This window comes from Penicillium soppii (genome assembly GCF_028829465.1).
Source record: "Penicillium soppii strain IBT 18220 chromosome Unknown utg000006l, whole genome shotgun sequence".
NCBI classification, from domain to species: domain Eukaryota; kingdom Fungi; phylum Ascomycota; class Eurotiomycetes; order Eurotiales; family Aspergillaceae; genus Penicillium; species Penicillium soppii.
Window position 1 is genome coordinate 933817 of NW_026643236.1, and position 16162 is coordinate 949978.

Here is a 16162-nt window from a genome sequence, read left to right on the forward strand (position 1 = left end):
AATGATTGGAGAAGCTTCGGCGAAGGAACCTGTAGCAATGCTTCAATGTCAACTGAGCCAGCTGGGCCATCTGAGCCTCTGATTTAACTTCACAATGATGATGCATCAACACCCTATTGTCGTATGCATATGCATGAATACAAAAAGAAGAAATTTGCAAGTGCTTTATTCCGATACCTGAAGTTTCTCTAATACATTCCGCCTATATTCTCAATAACCATTTGACTGTCACGTTCCTATGCGCTTTCTAAGTGCCGTTCTATCGGTTATTTGTCGGACCATATAACGACTTGCCATCCGCCAGTATCACTGTAGCGGAATAACTTGAATAATATAAGTTGATGGAAGTTTGGTTTCCTGGAGTATATCTGTTTCACACCGGGTACTGCCTTGAGAATAGATCTCGAGAATAGCCGCACATGTGAATGGCAATAAATTGACTTATGAAATAACCAATTTTCCATCAAGAAGAACAATACTATAAGAGATCTTCGCAATGAGTCGAATGTCGCCAGCTCAAGCTAAGAAGACACCAGAGTAGAGACGCATAAAGCCAACAGCGCTGCGCAGTTTACTATACTAGCTCCTTCAAGCTTAGACTAGCCACCGAAATCTCGGCCCCTGTTGATCGTTAGATAATGCGGCTTAGGCCATCCCAAACGGGATGTAATATCCCTTGTCTGTGGAGGGTTCATTCCCGTTCAACGGGTCGGAATGAGCTCACCGAGGCCGTCTGTGCCAAGGAGCGCACTGCCGAAGGCTGGCAAATTACGACGGTCAACAATTCAACTTGTTCTCTCTCCTTACACTGGATAGTGCGAAGAGCTCTGATGGATTTGGAGAGTGACTGTTGCGCGCCAAATAATTACTGTGAAGCTCTATTTCTAGAGATGATTAGATATTTCAAGTGCTTCTAGGAGAAGAGGTCTGAGAATTTCAAAATGATTAGCTTTAACTTGCTGCTGTGATCCATGGCTACGCGCGAGGCCTAAACGTTCTTTTGACTCGCGACGCCGGAAGCGGAGATGAAGGCCTCAGGCAGATAATCTTATCTGACAGCCCCTTTTTAGTCACGAAATCTCTCGCTCACTTTCTCCATTTCGGTCTATCGCTTTATCTTTCTGTTTTTTTAAATAATATCATTTGTTGCTAAATGCTGCGCAGAATGCGATAACCCATTGTTTTCCCAATCGACTTGATTTGAATCGATCTACGGAGTAAAAAAGAAAGTGATGGATTGCCGCCAAAGCTCCACCTATCGTACCACAAATCAAATGATACAAACATATGTATCTACAATATTACATATAACGTTATGTAGGTAGGCGATATCTCAAAATCTTAGGGTTAGGGCAAACATTTGAATGCTGGGACGAAACAGGTTTCCTCATAGCAATCTTGGCTGAGGGGAGCGTGCACGAGAACACGGGCACCCCGATAGTAAATTTTTACCCAAGCAGGGTACAAGGTTCCATCGAATGTATCCTCAACTAGCTCATTTAGGTCGTATCATCCAGTGAATGGGATTGATTAGAATGAAATGAGCTAAGATTAAGTGAATTGCATTAATTAGCTGAACGCCACGTGCCCGGAAATGAAGGCTGATCCATGGCGCCCAGATGCCTCGTTTCCGGATAAGGAATACCCCCCACAAAACCGTCTTAGACCGCGCGGGGTCATTGATAAAAAAAAAGTGTTCCTGTCCAATCATATCCCTCCACCCGAAGGAAGAACAGTGGGGAACGTCATAATGGCTTGTATGGCTTGGACGGCTTCTGTCGGGCTTGTACTAGACTGACTCGAAGCGGGAAATCCCTGCCTCTTAGGATTTTCTTTTTAAACCTCTTCGGCCAACTTGCACTTTCAAATTATTGTACTATCTATCTCGGAAATCGTGACCTTCATTTGGTCTCGCTCAAGTACCAGTTATTTACTGAGTCTTTGTGCTCACTGCAGATATCCTAACCTCCTTATTCTTTTCCGGTTTCTTCTTCACGTCTCACCAAAACTCAACTGCGCAAATCCAAGGTATTCCTACGAGACAATTCTGTTCTCAGCGCGCAGAGCTTCCCACTTTCATAGAGAGCCCAGTTCTCCCGGTTTTACCATTGCACCACAACCAACATCCAAAGCAACAACCTCGCTGCCCACATCGTATCCAAGCTGCAATTTCCAGCGGTCACATTGTCCCTCGCGATATACCCTACCACCAAAAATTTGCTGTAGCACATACCCAGAACCGACCCATCCCCCAAACCAACAATCGAAGTCCATGCGCCAAAACACAGACCGATAAGCGACAGTCCCATTGCCGTGCAACCTCTATATAGCATCTTTCTCCCCCGCGCCACATCCGTATCGCAACTAAACAACACCAGCAGAAAGAAATGCCAGCAAAATGGCTATCATGAGCGACAAAGACAAAGGAAACAATGGTGGCTTGTCAGACACACTCGGCCTTAAGGCCGAGGGTCCGCGAGATGTACAGGAGGGTGTGATTGCCTCAAACGCTGATAACCTGCAACGTCATCTCGGAAACCGTCAAATCCAGCTTATCGCCATCGGTGGTTCGATCGGAACCGCCCTGTTCGTGAGTATCGGCACTGGTCTTTACCACGGTGGACCAGGTAGTTTGTTCATCGCCTTTGCCGTTCAAAGTATATTTTTGGCCATGGTAAACAACTGCCTCGCTGAAATGACTACCGCTTTCCCTGTCAGTGGTGGTTTTATTCGCCTGGCTGGAAAATGGGTAGATGATGCTCTTGGATTCATGGTTGGCTGGAACTTTTTGTCGGTTTTCTTTTCGGCTCCGCCGAATTCCCTCTGATATCGCTAACACCATGTGTAGCTTCTACGAGGCACTGTTGATTCCATTCGAGATCTCAGCTTTTACTCTCGTGCTATCATTTTGGAGTGATAAAATTACCGAACCTGGACCAGTCGCTGGTATCTGTGCTGCAGTCATCTTCATTTATGGGTAATACTCCCTTGGAATTCACATCTCGTGGTTCCACTTTCCTGGCTGGGGTGCTGCGCCCATGTTTGGTCTGCTCAACGCTAAACTTCCATACAGTTTCTTGAACATCTTGGCCGTCAAGGCTTATGGTGAAGCCGAGTTCTGGCTTTCCGGCGGCAAGGTTATTTTGATCTTTTCCTTGTTTTTCTTCACCTTCATCACGATGGTTGGCGGGAATCCAGCCCATGACGCTTATGGTTTCCGCCACTGGAACAATCCTGGTTCCTTCATGGAATATCTAGATGGTGGTGCCCTCGGCCGCTTTGAAGGCTTCTTGGGTTCGCTTTGGTCAGCTTGCTTCGCAGTTGTTGGTCCCGAATACATTTCGATGGTTGCTGCGGAAGCCAAGCGCCCCCGAATCTACATTAAGAATGCTTTCAAGACGGTTTATATTCGATTCGGTATTTTCTTCATCGGTGGTGCTCTGGCCGTGGGTATTGTCTGTGCTGCAAATGATCCGCAGCTGGTAGCTGTTGTCACGGGCAGCTCTGACGGTTCGGCTTCTGCATCACCATATGTCATTGGCATGCGAAACCTCGGAATCTCAATCTTTCCCTCCGTTGTTAATGCGTAAGTTTCTTCATATGACTGTTGATATTCTTGTGGCTGACCCCTTCATAGTTTATTGTTGACATCTATCTTCTCTGCTGGCAATACTTATACCTACTGCGCCATCCGTACTTTGTACGGCTTGGCACTAGAAGGAAGAGCTCCCAGAGTCCTTACACGCACCACACGCCAAGGTGTACCGATTTATTGCTTCGCCGTAGTGATGATCTTCCCTCTCCTTTCCTTTTTGCAGGTCTCGAGCAGTTCATCCATCGTCATCACCTGGTTTGCCAATCTTGTCACTGCCGGAGGTAAGATTCCAACTTCAATCATTCTTAAATTCATGACAGGTTTAACAAAATTACCAGGACTTATCAACTATATTGTCATCACCATCACATACATCTGCTTCCACCGTGCATGCAAAGTGCAAGGTGTTGACCGCAGATCGTTCTCCTATTTCGGTTGGCTCCAACCGCACTGTGCGTGGATGGCATTGGTCTGGATGATCATCGTCACTATCGTCTACGGCTACCCATCATACAAACCTTGGTCCTTGTCTACCTTCTGGTCCAGCTACACCATGCAAATCGTTATTCCGCCTCTATTCCTCATATGGAAGGTCTTGAAGAGAACCAAGTTTGTGAAGTCACGTGAAGTAGATTTGGTATGGGAGCGGCCTTTGATTGACGCTTACGAGGATAGCTTCCTTGACCCACCCACCGGCTTCTGGAGAGAAATTGGCCAGATGGTGGGTATTGGGCGGTCCAAAGGTAGCGAAAACAGGCGATCAAACTCGGTCGCTCAGCCGGAAGAATCTACTGTGGGATCGAAGGCATGAACTTCAGCTACGGGAGTTGTTCAATGAAGACAACATACATATGATCGCCTACAATTGGCAAGGCATATATCGATTCCCCTTCATGCCTCCATTGGCACCAAGCAGGAGATGTAAATACAAAAACAGATAAACAGACAGAACGCATATTTGAAACAAATTCCAAGGAACTCCCTAGGGCTGGGGCTGTATTGTATTTCGACGATGTTAAAAAGTTCAAGTAGGCCAAAAATCAATAAAATGGAAAGAAAGTAAATATCTGGGATCAGACGACTGACTGGGGTACTGCTAGTGCCTCCGGCAGGGACTTTTGCAGCTGGGGGTGGCATTGCCTTCGGTGTTGGTGTCTTTGGCTACTTCTCCACGATGACTCCTTCTATGAAGGATTGGCCGCCTTTGCATCTCTTGACTTCACTCCCTTCGGTGCAAATTTTACAGTTCCGGTATATCTGAAGAATGGCGGATTCGGTGGGTTGTTGGCAATATTTAAGTTTGGCAGCGCCGCTACGAGTGAGCGTTTTTGGGTTGCAAGTATGAGGAGCCGTTGGAGATCAGGCGCTGATCCCGCATATAAAAGGTCACGCAAAACCGGTCCATCCAGTCGAGGAACGGCATTTGGCGTCCAGCCCCCGTTCTTGAGACCGCATGGAACTCTAGTCCAGGCTGTCATTCTTTGGCGATGACCATTTAAAATCGTGACTTCTAGTGCAATGATGTCTCTGGTTTCCGATCCGCCATTCGAGCTTCTAGCTCTTGTTGTGCCTATTATCGGGGTATATGGTCCATCAAGTGAAACATAGGGACCCATAAGTGTGATGAGGTCGTTTCTATATAAGGTCATCATGGTGCAACCAGTATCATGGATGAAATCCAATTCTGCAAACCATTCGACCCCTGGGAGGCGAAGCGCTAACTTCAACTATGCAAAAGAAACTCAGCATTGGCCATAATTAGCTAATAACAAAAATCATACCCGGATATGCCTTGGATTGGAGTCAGATGGGCCCAGTGTCAGTGACGTGTAAGCTGATACAGGCCCAGGACTGGTGAACTAAAGATAGTTCGACAGTGAGCCATGCTTCAAAAGATCGTGAAGGTGTCCACTTACGCCTTCTGTCCAAAACCCTCCTTTGTTTCCCTCATGCTCTGAATTAACCAGTTCGAATTCATCCCATTCGAATAGTCTTGGTTGACAGATCTGAACCCCATTTGACCAGTAAGTCACCAATCCAGGATTCCAATCCAACCGACCTGATCTGTATGCACTCAAAAGAGCTTTGATGTTTTGGAGCTGCTTGGAACTGTCCCCGCTATTCTTCAGATCCGTCCTCATGGTCTCCAACTCATGAACTCGCAGGATGAAATCCTGGCTGAATTTCTCAGAAGATGGGAACTTTTCAAATTCAGAGGACCTCATCTGTCTGTGTAATAGTTTCGCATGAGTCAGAAATACATAACTAGTTCGCAGGCCGGATACTCACTCATTTTCCTCACGGGACGCCATATATTCTCTCAGCCTTTGGCGAAAAACATCTGGCATGATATTCTCTGCGATACGCTCATGGCATCTTTGGATCTGGCCTTCGATATCACTGTTGGGGCTTGATTAGTCTGTATATTTTCCATATCAAAATCGATAAGACCCTACTCAATCTCTAGATCGTCTTCATTCATGTGCCAGCCTCGTGGAAGTTTACTTGGATCTGTAAGGGGCTCAATGTTTCTCCATTTACCCCAAGGCCTTGACTTCGTGGACTTCTGGCATCGCTTTGGAGCTTTGAGTATGCCAGCATAGGATTTATCAAGATCAAGTTCTTCTATCCTGAGTTTCATACGTGGGATCTGATCTTTGGGACAGCCTACCGGGCGCTGTGGCTTTAATTTTTTCGCACGAGTACTGTGTCGTAGATTGTATCGGCCCGACATTGTGGAAATAATGTAGCAAACAATTGACTCTCTTAAATCGTCAATGAAAGCTAAGTGGAACGATTAGAAAAAGAAACCCACTAAACATATCATGAACAAGTACAATAAAAAAATGATGGGAGGAGGAAATATATTGATAGGAAATTGGCTGATGTACTTTGTATCTGATACTGTAGAATAAAGAAAATAGTGCCTGGAATAGCAGTCTTTGTATTCAAGATTGGGCGCTCTGCGACCCAAGAGTCTCACTTTACTTAACCATGCTTTCTTTGTTGCTCCCTCGATGAAGCCCGAATGCATCGTGAACTCCTTTGAACATGCCGAGGCTGATCCCGAAATGAAAGAAAAATCTAGGCGACGTAACCGAGTGAAAGAATGAAAAATCAAACCCTCAATAAATTCGGGAATGAAGATTCAGTCAAAGAGTACTATTGACTGAAGATAGAAAATTATCAGCAAAAGCCAACTGATGGGTTGAAACCAATGCATAAGCCCTAGAAGCCTTCGGTTCAGGATCTGTTCTGACTTCCCCTAAGCTGAAGTGACCTGATATGTAGTCAAAAGAGGTAAGACCAAAGCAGCAGAGATAATATCAAACTTCTAACAAGAAGTTATTCCAGAAACCCAATGCATCTACATGTATGGTCAAGCAGAGGCTTGTGGCAGAATGCTATTGCCAAAGAACCAAAGAATCCATCTCTTCTTGAAAATCGAAATTTCGATTGTCTTTCAATCATGATTGGTCAAGAATTTTACACTTCTCGCAGAGCAAGTCCGACACAATTCGTAGGGTGGAAGGAGTTCACAGGGTGGGTGTCTTTGGTCGAACTGAGTACATGAAAATGCTATTTATAGCTCGAGAAGGCCGTAACCCCTAATTCCTTTTTAATTCAATGCGGCGTCTTTGAGATAGCAATTTAATATTTCTGTCTTTCCCTAATAAGCTTACCACCTGTCGTGGCCGTGGAATTGCCAGGCCTGATGTGTGGCGATAATCGTACGAGTACACATTTGTCACCAGGGCCACGGGGCTTGGGATGTATGAAAACCCAGCCTTAGAGAATAGGTGTCAATCCACCCATATCACAACCAACTGCACTTGAATCATCCAGGGGTTCGTATTCAGTATCCTGTCCTTACGTTGTGTATAACGGACATTGAGACTGAACGTGATTGCGGGCAATATCGCGTCATGCGAACAAGACTTACACATTGATCCATGTTGGTTCCGTTTGACAACGCAACTCGATGATGCTATCGACAATCAAAGCACGTAAGAGTTTATTTGTATCTCTTTTACCTGTTGACAAGCTTGAACCCCCATACCCCGCTTTACGTAGGTGGTCTTCGGCATTGTGTTTTGAACGGTTTTTGGCGATTTTGCAACTTCAGTGCCTGTACTTGTACTAGTCAACGAAGTAGATGAAACCAAGCTCTGTCAAAAGTCTGCAATTACCATATGACACTCTGGCTCGAAAATGCCAACTCAGAAATCTAATTGTACAATTCACGCAAACACCGATGTGTTTTGCATAATCATGTCATCTACTGCTTACCAATACTCTATTCTTTATATTCACATCTAGCTCCTACCAATGTTACCGAGAAGTGTATACGTGCTCGTGAGATGAAATCACGCGAAGGGCCAGCACTACCAACAGGCCGTATTTAGTTCAGCAGCAGCTCTCAGATGAACCGATACAAACTCTACAATTTTATTTTCGAATCCCAGCGCAACTTGAAATGGCACCTTCTATCATCGAGGGACCTGTCACTGGTCTCGTCGCTCCTCTGAAGTCCGATACTGAAGCATCTGGGACACCCCCGAAAATCAGAAGAATTATTGACGAAGAAGGAGGCACTTCCACTGCTAGTGTATGTCACGACGACTTGTTCAAACGTTTTCATTCCCAACTAATACGAAAAATGATCTAGTATCCAGAATACTTACCTACCTTCGATTATACTGAAAAGTATCCACCTCTCGAGCCTTTCACGCACACCGAACATGGCAAAGATGCAGATGTATCCTTCAAAGATCTTTTGACGGAAGGCTCAAAGATCCAGAAGCTCACACCGACTATTGGCTCTGAAGTAACAGGCGTACAACTAAGCAAGCTCACTTCCGCCGGGAAGGACCAGCTGGCCCTCCTAGTTGCTCAACGTAAAGTTGTTGCTTTCAGAGATCAGGATCTTGCAGATCTCCCAATTGGAGATGCGCTGGACTTTGGAGGCTATTTTGGCCGCCATCATATCCACCCAACGAGCGGGTCCCCGGAGGGATACCCTGAAATTCACCTTGTTCACCGGAACAACAATATTCTAGGGAACGAAGGAGTCAACAGCAGTGTATCATGGCACTCGGATGTGACGTATGAGCAGCAACCACCTGGTACCACATTCTTATACATTCTCGATGGCCCCGAAGTTGGCGGGGATACCATTTTTGTGGATCAAGTCGAGGCCTACAAGCGACTTTCGCCACGGATTCAAGAGCTACTTCATGGGCTGAAGGCGGTGCATTCTGGGTTTGAGCAAGCCGAATTTAGCCTAAAACGAGGAGGAGTTGTGAGACGAGAGCCTGTGAAGAATGAGCATCCTTTGGTTCGAACCCATCCGGCAACTGGCGAAAAGGCACTTTTCGTAAACGGGGGCTGTAAGTCACTTTATCTGATACTGGATCAAACCCCATCTAACACTGTTTCAAGTCACACGCAGTATAGTTGGACTAAAGAGCGAAGAAAGTGATGCTCTTTTGACCTTCTTACTGGCCCATGTAGGTCGTGGCATTGATTACCAGGCTCGCATCCGATGGGCTCCTAAGACCGTTGTAGTCTGGGATGTGAGTTACTTCCCTGTGATTCACTCAGAAACCTGTGGGCGCTAACGTATCAATCTATAGAATCGTGTCACTGCTCACTCCGCAATTCTTGATTGGACAACTGGTGAACGTCGCCACTTAGCACGTATCACCCCACAGGCCGAGCGTCCTTATGAGACTCCTTATTTGGAAGAAAACGATAGCTCTTAGGGACTTTACTCAACTCAGTTACGTGGAACGAGGAATACAGACGAGACTGTTCTTGAACTTGATGGTTCCTGAACTTTTCATATAGGCAAGAAGTATCCTATCACCGATAGCGTCAATCAATCTCCCATTCTTCGATGTAAGAATTTATTGAGAGTAAATTGAATTATCCATTGTCCACTAAATCGTAATATCCTAGCACTTTAGCTTTAGCCATGATGACCAACAGTCACATTGAAGCTATTATGACGTGATCCGTAGGCAGGGAACTTACACTCATTTGTAATTTACAATTATTCATCATACATACACATCTCTTCAACCCATCTGGTTCCCTAAAAACGCCATATCTTGCTCTGAAGGAGTCCTCATCATCCGCTCATCATAGATGAGCTCGTAAGAGTTGGCCCTAGCTTCCATATTCCGAGTTAGTATCCTGCGTATAAGCCGGAGAAACTGATATTTTTTCTCACCAGGTGGGATTGTGGTGACAAGGTCCTCGAAAGAGGTTTTGGGAAAGGGGGCTTGGATGCCCAGTTGCCTTTATGGAGACTCGAGTTGGGCATTATGATGTGACCAGGAAAGACGCGACCGTTTCAGCATTTGTATAGTCAGCTATTTTTTGCGAATCTCAGTGATTTTTCTTTGAGGTTCCAGGTCCAGAGCGTGAACGGTTATCTGGATTCTTTGTTTGGGCATTGCAACGGTAGGACACTTGATTTCTTTGAAGAGGCGCCCCTAACTTCATCGCTCAATCACTCCTTATCCAATGATAATTCATGCGGATTCTTCTATCTATAATAAATAGCTCCAGTGGTTCGGTAGCTGCACCTGCCTCAAAAGAAGTCCACGTGGGAACCGTCAATTGTGAACACCCACGTGGATATCTGTGGAGAAAACTTGTGTAATTGATATTCTCTTCATTTATCAAATTCATCCCATGCTTGAAGCACGAGTTTCTTCAAATAGGGATGAAATCTTGATGACCTGGTAACTCTAGATCCTTTGATAGTGACACTGCGTATTATGGGCAAAATCCTTTCATGAGCCTGATTGTCAACCAAAAATTTTTCTCTTATTGAATCGAGTGAACCGACCAGGGGACTTCTTTTTCGCAGAAATCAGAACATCCTTCAAAATAAGCCGACAAGTGCGGTCGCTTGGAACTGGTCTTGATTCGCTCATCGTACCATCTCAAGTTGCGTTAAAGGCGTAGGCCTGAGCTTCTAGTGGATACAGATTTCCTTGTGAATGGGCTGCAAAATATATGGTATTGTCTGAAATTTTATTGTCAAAGAAAGTGGCCACTATTCTCTGGATCCGGCAATGCAAAGGTGGTGCTGTCACGCCAATTGAGTGAAGATACACTACTGATGAAATTAACAAAGAGCATACTCAGGCCCTCAACTATATCGCCCCACAAATGTTGTATCTTAGATATATTTTCTCCAGCTTCTTATCTGCCTCTCATCTGCTTCTCACTTATTGATATATCTAGTTTTATTTGCCATCCTTGACCACCAATGGCGGAGTTTGATGACCAGCACAGTAGAATCCCTGAGCGTGCCTTTTTGGTTGGTTTCTCATTCCTATACATAGGTTAGGGCTAATACACTCCTCATAGGCCATCCTATGGGCCTTCACTGGGATATCATTATCCTTCGTTCTTTTTCGCATTTATGTGCAATTTGCCTCATTCCGCCGTCTTTTCATAGATGACTTTCTGGTTATATCTGCCTGGATCATCATCCTTACCGCTGCAATTGTTTGGCAGGTGAAGGGGCATATCCTTTACGAACTTTATGCGATCAGCGCGGGCATGGAGCCTTTCACCCTCGAGTTTCTACCAAGGTACAACAATTTTATGCGCTACAACGTGCTATTCCAGATTTTATTCTATACGGGGTTGTGGTGTATAAAATTCTCATTTATGACATTCTTCTATCGCTTCAGCTCGAAGGTAAAAACTTTGCGTGTCTGGTGGTTTGTTGTGCTCTTTTGTACCGCGGCTGTCTATATCGCCTCTATTGGTGACATTGAATACAAATGCAGCTTGGGGGGAATTGAATATATTATTAGTGAGAAAACTCGAAATCCGTCCTGTCTCTCCAATAGTGATGCTGATTGGTCTAATTACAGCCCAATGTCCCCAACTTAACCACGTTCACTACGAAAATCGCAGCTTCTGGGCCAACGCTACCGGTGATATTATCACAGACTTGATGAGTATGTTTCACAGGCACCCATACCAGACCGTTGTTTGCTCTCTGAAGTCTAACACATTTTCTAGTCCTATCTATTCCGTTCCTGGTATTATGGAACACCCGTATCTCGTGGCGCAAGAAGCTCGTCCTGCTCAGCATGTTCTCTGCCACCATCCTGATCATGATCAGTGCGATCATTCGTGTCGCTGTTGGTATGAACTATGATCGTCAAATCAATATCGACTGGTTGTGTTTCTGGAGCTTCGTTGAGGTTGACATTGGTATATGGTCTTAGATCCTTGTTTTCTTTCTCTCCCGCTGACTTTGAGTTCTTAGCGATCATTGTTTCTTGTGTCACTTCCCTTCGGCAACTTTTTATCACCTTCCAAAGCCAGAGCCCATCTGCCCGGGCGGTGTACCATAACACATACGATCCCATTCTGAAGAAGTCGAAAGAGGCGTATAATCAAGATCTATCACAATCTGTTGGGGACATCCAGTTATCAGCGGCTGATGAGGAATCCATGAACCCATTAAGCATCGTTCCTGTCCGTGGGGATTATGAAGTCAACCGTGGTGCTCCAATTCCGTCTGTAGATGGCTAGAAGACTTGCAAACACCAAACAAGCCTTGACTAAATATTTTGTTCATCTGTATTTCGGGGTTCCTAGAAATTCTTATCCATTTCCAACTATCAGAAGTCAACAATGTGATACTTTCATCTAGTTTGATTATTAAGAGGAAATTTATCCTCTTTCTGATGACCATACCCGGGCTTCATTGGGTCGACACTCCCCGCAATGAATCTAATTAATTCATATAGTTTCCTGAGAAATTACTATCAACCTATTCCAGCGGGATTCCAAGTAAATGAATCGACAGGGAGTCAGAAACAGGGGTTTCATCCGCTCAGGTAGCTTACGGCCATAAAGCAGGACTGAGAACATAATATCCATGAATAGAATTATCAGTAAGAACCAATATAATCCAGTGCCACAATCAGGTAAGCAAACAGCACCCACATGAACTGGTAGATCCTTCTCATCACTTTTCATCTCCTCATTCCATTGGGGGCCTTATTTACCAGTATCGGCGTTGGTGTAATCAAGGTTATATGAGTCATTTTGCTGAAGATGAAGCTGTTTTATTTGGACCAGCTTTATTCTTTCATCTGCGAATCGCATTGCGGCCTAGTCCAAGGAAAAGAAGCAACGTGTCGCAGCATCGGGGGAACCACGCATCATACATGCTTCGGGTTAAGATATTTCCGTTCCGTGTATTTGAACCAACAAACAACATGTACTCCGTAGATAACTATCTCGGAACTGACAGCTGACACGGTTCTGACACGGTTCAGACGCGGCTCAGACCCGAGAAAAATTGCAGGTGACTTACTTCAGGATTTAAGCCCTTGCACCTTGGGGGTCAATTCCCTTTTAACAAAATATCAGTGCTAGAAAACTGGGGCTCTTGTCATTTAACTAGGTGGGCCCAGAGTCATCTTAATCTCGGGGAACTCTATTGGCTCTTTTGGTAATCATTTTGATGTCACGATCACACATTGTGTGGGGGTACAATGTTCAATTCAACGGGGGAAATTTGACGAACGGATAACTATCGGGTCATCCGACGGGCTTCGACCCAAACCACGCAGCCAATCATTTGTGGCGTGAAGCGTCCTCCGCCTCTGCTGCCGAAACAGCTTGGCGGGTTCCATGTCTGTTCTTGGTGATCAACCCGCCCAGTGATGGGTTTCGCTTCCATATTAGAATATCGGGTTAATCATCTGATCGGAATACAATCATAACTACCGGGCTACTATCGAATCACCATGGCACATAAAAAGGAGTCCCTACGGTCACTTGCAGTGGATCAGGATATAAAGAAAACTTTCTTTGAAAGGGTTCGAAACAGATCACAATGGCAACTTCAGTGATGCATTACTTCGGCTTCGGCAACAATGCTCCCCCTTCTGCAAAGGAGCAAGTTAAAGATACACCAGTGCGAGCCTTGCCGGCATCATGGTACACTTCTCCAGATATGTACGAATTGGAGCGTCGGGCTATATTCTCCAAGAGATGGCTCTTCATCACCCACAGCGTTCGCGTCAAGAACACGGGTGACTGGCTCCGCTATGAGATTGCGGGTTTCGATTTTATCATCACTCGTGACCGACAAGGCGAGATCAACGCGTTCCACAATGTATGCAGACATCGTGCGTACCCGGTTATCGAGCAGGAGGGTTCCGGAAATTCCAAAATCATCTCCTGTCGATACCACGGCTGGTCATATGGGCTCAACGGCAAGCTCGCGAAAGCGCCTGGGTACCAAGAGCTGGATGGATTTGACAAGAATCAAAATAATCTCTTCAGAATCCACGTCAAGGTCGACGTGAATGGTTTTATTTGGGTCAACTTGGATGCAAAGGAAGAACCAGAAGTATCGTGGGAGGAGCACTTTGAAAATGTTGACAAGCAAGATCGGTACAAAGCCTACAATTTTGACGACTACGATCTTGATCATGCTTACGAGCTCGAGGGTCACTACAACTGGAAGATTCTGGCCGATAACTTCAATGAATGTTACCACTGTCCGACAACCCATGCCGATATCCCTGAGTTCCTCAATCTCGATTCTTTCGACAGTGACACCAAAGATGGCCACATTCAGCACCATTGCGTCTCTACACCAGAGCAGATTGCAAGAGGTCTCTACACAGCGAGCACATATTACTTCCCCATTTCGGCCATGGTTGTCTCGTGAGTCCATACCCCAAGTTTGTATTTCAAATTGACCCTTCTGACATACCCAGTCCCCACTTTATCATGGTACAGAAATTCCTTCCAAAGGGCCCAGACACCTCCCAAATGGCCTACGAGGTCTACCGGAACAAGAACTCTTCCGATGAAGACTTCAAGCTCATCAGTGAAATGTACGCACGCGTCATGAGAGAAGACAAGGTTCTCTGCACAAACGCACAAAATAACATCGACCGAAATGTTTTCACAAACGGTCAACTTCATCCCAAATACGAGAAAGCCCCTCTGTTCTTCCAAAGCACAGTTCGGGACGTTGTCACGGAGCATTTCGACCGTGAGAAAGCCAAGGGACGAGAGGTCTGGCCTGCGAAGCCGAAGGTATCCTGTGACGCGAAGGTCAGTGACAAGGATGAGGCACTTTGTGCGTCCCTCGCTTGTGGGGCTCAGAAAGAGCTTCTGGCTTGGTGATTAGGAAACCATACTTTATACCCAGGGTAGTGGAACGTCAGATACCGATAACGAAGAGACCAGTAGTTTGCAAAGACGGCGAACTGTGGGTGCGATTCTGATTGATGGTTCGTGTGATAGTTGCATTGTTTCTCTTCTTAGCGATTGTTTTGATTTAGGGCATGACCGTGTGAATTAGACTTAGCCTTACTAATTAAATTGAATTGTTTCCTTTTAGTCCCGATTCTTATGTTACCCTCATACTGACAAATCCAAAACACAGGACATACTGCTCCATGTGTCATCTAGAAACATGGTGTATGTTGCCACGTAGGGAGTCTCACGGGGTTATTCCAATCCCCGCACTATCAGCATGACGTCGACAGACGCGGAAGTCCTTCCATGGGTTTCAAATCACCTTGCTAAACGACACACTTGGATGCAGCCATAATATAAGCCCTTTCGTCAATCGTGTTCGTGGTCTTGGTATCAAATACCCGCGAGAGATGTTTACCTTCGAAGCCACTCAACGTCGCGCGTTTCGGCGAACAGACAACTATATCCCCAGCGCACCCAAGTTGAATCTTGTAGAAGAGCGCACTGCTATTGCCCCTTGCACCGACTGCAGTATTGATCAAGGTCCTCACAGTAGTCCTCAACTACCGCAATGCCAACATCGCGACCTGAGGGAACCCATGGTCAGTGTTGCCAAATGGGACTCTGCAAGATCCCTTGCTGGGAGCAATAGGTCATGAGTAACTCGAGGAGTAGGGGTTGACATTGTTGTTGAAAATGGCGTGACTGGCTCCTTGATCAAGAAGTTCAAGTGCACTCGTCGGAGTGTCTTATCAGCCGGGTCAGATGAATTCCAAAACAATACCTGATGGATCTGCTGGAACTGATTCCAACCCTTATCACCACTTTAAGCACTTACTCCTTTCAACAACGATTAACCCTTTGGCAATATTTCAGATCCTAGGTACGTCCTCCTAAAGTTTGGAATTTTCAAGATTCAACCGTACCTTCTTACGGTCTCCATCCTTACGGCCTTATCCAACTGCGCCTTTTTATTTATACCTTCTGCGCTTTATCCCTGGCTTATCTACGCTTACCTATACTGTCTATCATCTCTATCTGTATCATATCGACATCTTGTCTTCGCTTTGCCTAAGTTTATCCACATTTATTTATATCCATGGCTTATGTACGGCTAGTGTATACCTAGGTACTTTTTTGGCGTTTTCTCTACACGTTGCCCTCGTGTATTTCTCGGGGTTTTAGATGAATCTCTGATTTAAAAATGCTAAGCTCGCTACCTAGATCTTTCCATGATGTCGATTAACTCGCACTCTGGGTGTCTAATACCCATTTCTATTTCGATTATGGTAAACAAGG

At 45.4% G+C, this 16162-nt stretch overlaps 5 protein-coding genes across 5 annotated transcripts; 4 read left to right on the top strand and 1 right to left on the bottom strand.

Annotated features, from left to right (window-relative positions):
* Positions 1-2398: 2398 nt before the first annotated feature.
* On the top strand, positions 2399-4406 carry N7529_007725 (Amino acid/polyamine transporter I; the record flags this gene model as incomplete). The annotated part of the gene is made up of 5 exons (XM_057243252.1): positions 2399-2790; positions 2849-2977; positions 3074-3586; positions 3638-3876; positions 3934-4406. 5 exons carry the CDS (start codon positions 2399-2401, stop codon positions 4404-4406), a joined length of 1746 nt encoding a protein of 581 aa, XP_057094790.1.
* A 699-nt stretch (positions 4407-5105) lies between these two features.
* Positions 5106-6168, bottom strand: N7529_007726 (uncharacterized protein; the record flags this gene model as incomplete). The annotated part of the gene is made up of 4 exons (XM_057243253.1): positions 5106-5165; positions 5512-5824; positions 5885-6004; positions 6137-6168. 4 exons carry the CDS (start codon positions 6166-6168, stop codon positions 5106-5108), a joined length of 525 nt encoding a protein of 174 aa, XP_057094791.1.
* Positions 6169-8072: 1904 nt separating this feature from the next.
* On the top strand, positions 8073-9360 carry N7529_007727 (TauD/TfdA dioxygenase family protein; the record flags this gene model as incomplete). Its single annotated transcript, XM_057243254.1, has 4 exons — positions 8073-8204; positions 8265-8985; positions 9038-9171; positions 9232-9360. The coding sequence occupies 4 exons, from the start codon at positions 8073-8075 to the stop codon at positions 9358-9360; spliced, it is 1116 nt and encodes a 371-aa protein (XP_057094792.1).
* Positions 9361-10880: 1520 nt separating this feature from the next.
* On the top strand, positions 10881-12166 carry N7529_007728 (uncharacterized protein; the record flags this gene model as incomplete). The annotated part of the gene is made up of 5 exons (XM_057243255.1): positions 10881-10931; positions 10982-11435; positions 11497-11583; positions 11648-11842; positions 11898-12166. 5 exons carry the CDS (start codon positions 10881-10883, stop codon positions 12164-12166), a joined length of 1056 nt encoding a protein of 351 aa, XP_057094793.1.
* Positions 12167-13481: 1315 nt separating this feature from the next.
* On the top strand, positions 13482-14788 carry N7529_007729 (aromatic ring-hydroxylating oxygenase subunit alpha; the record flags this gene model as incomplete). The annotated part of the gene is made up of 2 exons (XM_057243256.1): positions 13482-14320; positions 14374-14788. The coding sequence occupies 2 exons, from the start codon at positions 13482-13484 to the stop codon at positions 14786-14788; spliced, it is 1254 nt and encodes a 417-aa protein (XP_057094794.1).
* Positions 14789-16162: the final 1374 nt, after the last annotated feature.